Consider the following 8,059-nt stretch of genomic DNA (forward strand, 5'->3'; position numbering starts at 1 on the left):
GGAGATCCACCTCGACTCCACTGCTGTGCCCTTTGCTCTCCATCTCACCTCACACATCACACAATAGGGGCTTCTGTGCCAGAGCCTGGGGCACAGTTGTAACAAAGCACAGCTCCACCTGCCTCTGCCAAGCTCCTGCTCCATCACCAAAATAAAAGTCTTTTCAGTCTGGAATACTTGTTCCATCAGGTTTATCAATCTAAACAGTGTGAATTTTCCAGGGATGTAGAGACACTTGCAACAAAGTTCTCCATGCTGCGTGTCCTGCCCTCTCTAACCCTCTGAACGTCTGACAGCAAGTCCACAAGGATTTGCTTTGATCCTATCCAGGCGCATTCTCTCACTTTTTTTTTTCACATTTTACATTTCTGGTTGCATCTTGAAGCACACAGGCCTTGTGCTGGTGACCCATGGAAGGGAGGAGAGCATCTGCATCAAGTGTTGGAGCCACTGACTCCCAGCAGAAATCCACCCCACAGTTGCCACATTTCTCTTCACAGAGAAAAGCAAGGCACAATTCTTCCCAAGAATATTTCTGGGTATCCCATTCTCTGAACCTCAGAGAAAGAGAAGACAATTCTTATCTCATTTATGGCGCCTGTTTTTGTTCACAAATGGAATGCATCGTGGAAGATTGTTTACCTGAAGGGAATTGATAATTGGATTCTGGCGTGAGTGTTTTGATTCACTGACCACTTGAATCCAGTTGTGTGGGTATTGAGACTGTTGGCTGACAGTAACAAGATTCTGTGCAGTGGAGTGCAGTTGAGTGCTTGGCAGATTCAGTTTAGATGTAATGTAATACAGGGTAATATAGTATAGAATAATATAGTATAATAATCTGATAAGATGGAGTCCTCCTCATAATTTCTCCCTTCATTGGGGTTTCCCTGCAAACCCTACACCCCAGCCCTGTGGGGAGGAATGGGCTGTGCTCACACCCACCTTCTCCCTGTTGCTGTGAGCAGTGAGGGACCTGTGGGCAGCTCCCCGCAGCGCTGTCCGGTAGTTGTAGAAGTTTCCAGTAGGGTCCATCTGGTGCTACATGCACAAAACAACACACGCTGGTTAGAAAGTAGCCTGGGGCCTCTAAAGACAATTTCACACTCAGTTGTAGCAAACCATGAGCAGAGAAGAGCCTCCATCTTCAAAATGTACATTTCAAAATCCACATGCCTGCAGAGCCCCATGCACCAAGGGTGCAATGAGAGGTCTGCAGCCCATGGCTGTAATACATTTGATATTTCTACTGACAGCTTACTGAGCTTTTATGTGAAGAATAAGCACTGTACATTCTGTGTGTGCCAAAACCTGGAATTCTCAATGCAAAATATTGTGGGGTCTTCACTCAAACTCCAAGGTATAGATTGGGAGCTTTACATTCAGCATTGTGCCCATGGCCAAACAAAACATGCATCAGGAGAAGCACTGTGGTGTGCATATAGGTTCATACTTTGGGGTTATTTTAATTCCTTTTATTTATTTGAGTACTCTGAATTCCCTCTATATATGATCAGCTTTACACCCTCCTCACTACATCTGGGATATTTCAGCTCAGAATCATTCTCTCTGCCTCTGACATGTGTCTCCAGACATCTCACACCTGGATAAAAATGTAAAATCCCCAAACAAAAATATCCTGAATACAATTGAAGCAGTGCATCGGGATTGGTTTTTTTTACCTCCAGAATGAAAAATTTGGCTGTTTTCACTTTTGACCAAGTCTTCTTTAGCCTGGAAACTGGACTCATATTCATTCCAGCTATGAGTGAGAGAGAAAAAAACAGAGCCATTGATAAGAGCTGGGTTTGCTTTTTCAGCTGTGACAGCTGATGGAAGACCTGGTTAGAAGCTGTACTTACAAATGATTGCCATCAGTGAATTAAAATTCCCTATGTTAAAGCACTCTCGGGCAACGTCGATGAAGAATTCAATGACTTGTGCTCGCTGTTTCTTTTTTGCAGGCTGTAAATTAAAATAAATGAGTGTCTGTAATGAACATATGCAGAACTGGAGGTCATCCTAAGCATTTGTTCCATGCCTAGTGTGGCTTCATGCACAGCCTGGGCCATCTGCTTTCAGTCACTGGCCCTAATTCTGTTCCAGCAATCCAGAGGATGCTGGTGACTGGCAGCCTCTGAAATCAAAGCTTTCCCTGCAGTGACACAGAAGAAATTCACAGAATTCCCAGTCCCAGTGACTGTCTCAGTGCTGGAACAGGGAGCCCAAGCACAGCCTCAGCTCCCTGCTGGCCTCCCAAAGGCCATCAGCACAGACTTCCCCAAGGGCAGGATTTCACACCCCTGTAACAGCAGCATCTTTGTCTCAGAAAGAGCTTGTTTCATTGCATCAATCCCTTTCCCCTCTTCTGTCCCTTTAGCAATAGGCCAGACCAAATGACAGCATTTTAAATACACATTTTAATTGGACTGGAATCACCCTAACTTTTCCAAAGATGATCTTCAAATGGTAATTCTTACGTGTCACAGGCTATCTAGGCTCTTTAAACTATTAGTATTCCTCCCTTCCATACCCTTTCCAAAGAGGAAAACATGAATTTCATTTTGATGGGACCAAGTTAAACAAACTAAAACCACTACAAGTTAAGGAACAACAGCCACAGCTACACTAATGGGCAGCAGGACAGAGAGCCGTGCAGTGGGAATTCACACACACCGCAGATCTTTAGGATGACAGATAACAAATATGGCTCTGCTAGAATCTTTGCTGGCAGAAATCTCACAGGATAACTCAAGGCATTTTTTCCTCTCTTTTTCCCTGCAGGGTTCATTATTCCACACTGTGCTCCTACTACATCAAGAGAACAGTGCATTCCCCTGTGTGCCACCACCTCTGTTTTGCAATATGTTTGTCATTTATCAGGTCTCTTCTGCAAGTGTAACACTACTAAAACTTACCATCAGATGCTTAGCTGGGTCATAAGAAATAAATCCCCAGGATTGCTTATTAATATAAAATCTCAGCGTGGTACTTCAGGTATGTGGTAAAATGTGGCACATACTTGTAACTTACCATGCAAATTTCTGTTGCTACCAGGTAGCAGAGTCTATTGAACCATTTCACATAGGCCTCAAGGTTACTTGTCTTCTTCTGCTCACTGAAACAAGTCTGGGGGGAAAAAGCACAGAAAGATATAACTGTGTTCCAGTCAGTGACCTGATCACTAAGATAAATACTGCACAAAGGTAATTACTGGCCACATCTCTCTCTTGCTTATGGAAGACTGTGCATTAAAGGGCCCCTTTTAAAAATCCTGTGGATATCTGGATGTGTCAACTGCACAATTCTGGTGTCCACAAAACAGCTCCATTTTGCCTGCAGCAAGTGTTCACTGAGAGTCTGCACTGACCCTTGTTCACTGGGATACAAAAAGCTGAGGCATTGCAGGATTCTGACATCAACAAGGATGTGCAGACAAAATAAGACAGGCACAGACTTCCACAGCAGGCTCAGTTTGTGCCTTTGATTCCAGGATTTCCTCCACCTCAGTAAATAAAATCACCCACAGTCCTTTTCTGCAGGGGAGGGACCAGAATTTAGTGAAGTGTACAAGAGAAACAAGAGAAAACACAGTTCTGGTTGATTTTTTAGGAAAAAAACCCCACTATTTTCCTTAGTGAGTTTTCAGAAAAACAGGTTCTTAGCAACCAGCTCTGCCTGGATGGCTGTGTTTGAACGGGTCACTTACATGCCAGAGGCACTTCACTGATAATACATTACAAGAAGCGTATTTTTCACTTATTTAGATAAAACTTAACATAAATTCCCATAACTGATACAGGCTATGTGAGCAGATACTTGGCTGAATTTTTCCAGTTCCTTTGTCATCAACAGAAAATTTTTTCACACAGCCTGAATATGTTCCTTGGAATTGTAAGAATTCAAGTGCTTTGCCCAGCTTTAAACTCTTAGACAATCCATCTAGGACACTCAGCTCTCTAATGTTCAAGAGATTTGTCTGAACATTCAGGAACATCCACTAGAGGGTATCAGAGAATTCTGATTTTTGTTTTATTAGGATCATCATTTCCCAGAGGTACCATAAACACATGCCACTGAGAGGAAAATCATAATGCATAAGCAAAGATCCATTAATGTCAATGGGATCACCCATATTATGTAAGGTAAATCAGTGACTAAGAACCCCTTTGGAAATGTGGTTTAATATGATTCCCAAGGTAACTCAAAGTAAGAAAATATTCACCTGTGTTTCTGTATACCGACGTGTTTAGGAACAGAAATCACAGTACCATGCTATGGAGGAGCAAAGCCTAACAGGACTGAAATTCTGAGCCATTTTATGAATAGACTACAAACACAATGAAAGTGTATTTTTAAAGCCTCTCAAAAGTAAATGTTAGCAAGCAGCATGTAAATATCAAAACCCCAAAGGAAACCCAAATCAGCCCCAGTCTAACCACAGCAGCTGCTTTTCACATGCTGTTTTTTGTTTCCTACTACAGCAAAAAGTACATAAACCCCAGGTTTTGTTCTGAAAATAGTATTTCCATCTCAGAACTGCTGTCCTGTGCCAGGGCATAAGAGCCACAGCTAATAACGCAAAACTTGTGAAAAATGTGCAACAGTAAAGTGGAGACAGACTGCTTTTTAAAGGTTAAGCTTTATAAATGGCAGCAATATTTAGCACCTCCCAAGCATCTTCCATCTGCAGCTCAGAATGCTTGATAAACATTCATAAGTGAAGCCTTTTGAAGCCCTCACACAAGGAAGATGTTTAATATGATCTCCAGCTGGAGGGAATTCAGACCTGAGCCAACTCCCTGTGTCTGACAGGGATGTTCTCCATGGGTCTGGGAATATGACTCCACATAAGGTTTGTGCTACTTTGTCCCAAGATGTGTCCAGAGAAGGGCAGAGGAGCTGGGGAAGGGTATGGGCACAAATGTGAGGAGCAGCAGCTGAGGGAGCTCAGCTGGGAGACAAAGAGGGGGAACCTTCTTGCTCTCCACAGCTCCATGGAAGGAGGTTGTAGGGTTGGTCCCTCCTTCCAAGTAACAAGCAGCAGGGCTAAAGGAAATGCCCTCAAGTTGTGCCTGAAGAGGTTTAGATTAGATATTAGGAGAAATTTATTTACTGAAAGGGTAGTTGGGCATTGGAACAGGCTGCCCAGGAAAGTGTTCAAAAAATGTATGGATGTGGCACCTGGGGACATGGTGTGGTAGTGGCCTTGGCAGTGCTGGGTTAAGGGTTGGAGTTGATTATCTTGGGAGGTCTTTTCCAGCCTAAACTATTTTGTGGTTGTGTGTGCAATGCTCTCCCCCTGGGCTATATCTTGGCACAGAAGCTTTTCTAAATCAACCACACAGAGCCTGAAGAAAAGCTCCAGACTCCCCTCAGTGTGATCAGCCTTGCTGATCTGAAGCCCAGGTGGCTGAAATCTCACTGTGGTTGGTTTGGTACTTGTGTTTCTGACACACATTTGCTGCCTTTGAGCTCCTTTCTAAGAAATGTGAACAATGCCCAGAATACCTGCAACTCCATCTCTGCCTATTTCCCTCATACTGAAACAAACTGCAGAATCTCCACAAGTCCAAGGAGAGAAGGAAAGGGCCCAATGTTGCACATTTCATCCATCCGTCCGTCCGTCCATCCATCCATCCATCCATCCATCCATCCACCTTTTCACCATTACAAGCTTTTTTGGTGCTCTTTGTGCAGCACTACAAACACTACAGGTCTTCCTGATACCTTTGAGGATCAAATGAGGAGATTCAGCCATTGATGTATGATCTCAGTGGGAATGTATACACAGTTCAGGGCAAGAATTTTCCACCCTTTCTTTTCAGACAGCATGTGAGATCTCTGATTCTCCCTCTCCAGCTAGGAAGCCTCTTTCTTTATTGAAATGTTACTTCAAACCTCAGTGGAAAGACTCCAAGTGGCTTTCACAGCCTTGGGATGAAGCCCTGATCAGGCACTCTGTTCCCTATGGTGCTTTGGGTTATTGTGTAGAGAGAGAAGAGTTGATTCATGACTCACTGACTCATGGCTGTGGTGTCTGGGCACACACTGAGGCCATTACATCACATCCAGAGCCTTCAGTTCTCCACCAGAGCAGCAGACATTCCCTGGCTGTGCACAGCCACAAGCATCTGTCCCACTCAAAGAGCTTGGGAGGAACAAGCCTGAAGGCCCAGCAGGGTGGTGGCCAGTTTGTCAGCAGGGAGGAATGGCAGTGACCTGGCAGTGTGAGCTCTGCCAGCAGCTTCCCATCCTGGCCATGACAGCACAGGTCACTGGTGGCCTGGCCCATGTCAGCTTGTGTCCCTGCTCTTGGGGACCTCGTCACAACTGCACAAACTGTGGTCACAGGAGACACTTTGTGTGTGGAGAAACCATACCTTGGTGCCATCCAGAGGGTCCTTATGGACAAATGCCTGCACAAACTCCTCAGGTCCAATGTGACTTAGTCTTTCCTGTGAGGGTAGGGGAGTGGGAAGAGAGAGGGAAAAATAAGAAGGCACCCCAGAATATCTTCTGTTTCTCTTGATAAAACATTGTCATTTCCTGTCAGCTCTGAGTGGTGTCACTGAGCTGGTACACAGCCAACTAACTGGACATTAAAATTCATAACTACAATTAGAACTATGTCAGCAGAAAGATGAAAATTAGAATAAATACTGACAAGCCACAGTAAGAGTCCTCTCCATTGTGCTGGATGCACAGGGAGCCAGCAGACATCAGTTCTGTTTGGTGCTCCCTCAGACCTGCTGTGGTCCAGCATCACTCAAAAGCCAAATTATTTCCCAGTTGTTACAATGGCAGTAATGCTGTTATCTGGAGTCCACTGCATCCCAGAGCACCCCACTGCATCCCAGAGCATCCCACTGCATCCCTCTGCATCCCACTGCTCAGAGCCCACCCAGGGCTCTGCTCTGGCTCCTGCCCACTGACCCTCAGGTGATGGCTCTGGGTCACTGGGGAAGGAAGGCACTGAGGATGGCATTAAAGACTTTGCTTACACTGGAGAGTGTCCCAGGCACTAAGCAAAAGAAGAATAAATAAAGTGTGCAAATCTCTTTCAGTAAAAGAGAATCCACCTCCAGCAGCTCCTGAAAAAATGTGGCAGCTCCAACAACACACTGACCTTCCTGATAGGCTTTTCACTATCCTTAAATGTGTTTATTAGGAAAAAATAAATATTTTCAGTAGTCTGTAGGTCACAAAGGTATTTCAGAGGAAGTATTTTGGAATTCCTACAGTCCAAACTTAGAATACTCAAGCAATAATAAAATAAATGGTAATTCTGGTCAAGGGAGAATTTTATGTCTAGTCCTATGCTTTTTCTCTGGGCCTCTCACCCAAACACTGATAACTGTATAAGGCTCTTACTAATCAATAACTGTTTTAAATAAGTATCAAATAATTCTTACTAACAAATAAGCATCAGACAGTTTCAGTGCAGAGCACTTGATAATATCCGATATAGCAATGAAAGAGAAAGAAGAGAGAATTGATTACAGTACAGTGGAATTAAAATCTCTAGCTGCATCTGTTTTAAATGCAGTGACGCCTCAGTTACAGGGAATTTCCCCTTGGAAGACAGCTGCATTGTGGAAGAGGAAAAAAACAAAAGCAAGGAAAATCTCCATGCAAAGGGACTTCTAGTCTCTGGCTTAAGTTACATAAAGCAAAGAGAGCCAAAGCTGCATGTTCTGAAAAATATCCATTCCACTTCTTGACAAGCAGAATATAAACTATCTTCAGAAATCTGAATTTCTGATTTCCTACTACTCACTGAAAATCCACAGTGCATTTCATGCTTTGTTTTTCCATCCTTCCCCTGCAGGATGAGCAGAGGGAAGGAGGACGGGCAGCAGGGCACCAGAGCAAGGAGAGATCTGCAGGTGGCAGCAATGTTTTATGTTCTCTGTGCACGTCCAGGAGGTCTGTGGGGAGGACCTGACCCTGGGAGAAGGGTGTGCAGCACAACAGCACAACCAAGGCTCCAGCACTGCAATTTTTCACACAAGAGTCTGTTTGGGAGCAGACTGCAGCCCAGCACAGGGGGAGCAGC

General features: G+C 44.3%; 1 protein-coding gene across 2 annotated transcripts in view; it reads right to left on the bottom strand.

Moving 5' to 3' along the window:
* Positions 1-8,059, bottom strand: part of RASGEF1C (RasGEF domain family member 1C) — a 66,644-nt gene that overhangs the window by 8,006 nt on the left and 50,579 nt on the right. For both annotated transcript variants that reach the window (XM_031055172.1, XM_005418713.2), the window contains 5 exons: positions 6,384-6,458; positions 3,034-3,129; positions 1,863-1,965; positions 1,683-1,762; positions 946-1,041 (listed from right to left, as the gene is read on the bottom strand). In XM_031055172.1, the coding sequence (XP_030911032.1) occupies positions 946-1,041; positions 1,683-1,762; positions 1,863-1,965; positions 3,034-3,129; positions 6,384-6,458 (450 nt within the window). The remainder of the gene's footprint in view (positions 1-945; positions 1,042-1,682; positions 1,763-1,862; positions 1,966-3,033; positions 3,130-6,383; positions 6,459-8,059) is intronic.

The sequence above is a fragment of the Geospiza fortis genome, unplaced genomic scaffold (genome assembly GCF_000277835.1).
Source record: "Geospiza fortis unplaced genomic scaffold, GeoFor_1.0 scaffold55, whole genome shotgun sequence".
NCBI lineage: Eukaryota > Metazoa > Chordata > Aves > Passeriformes > Thraupidae > Geospiza > Geospiza fortis.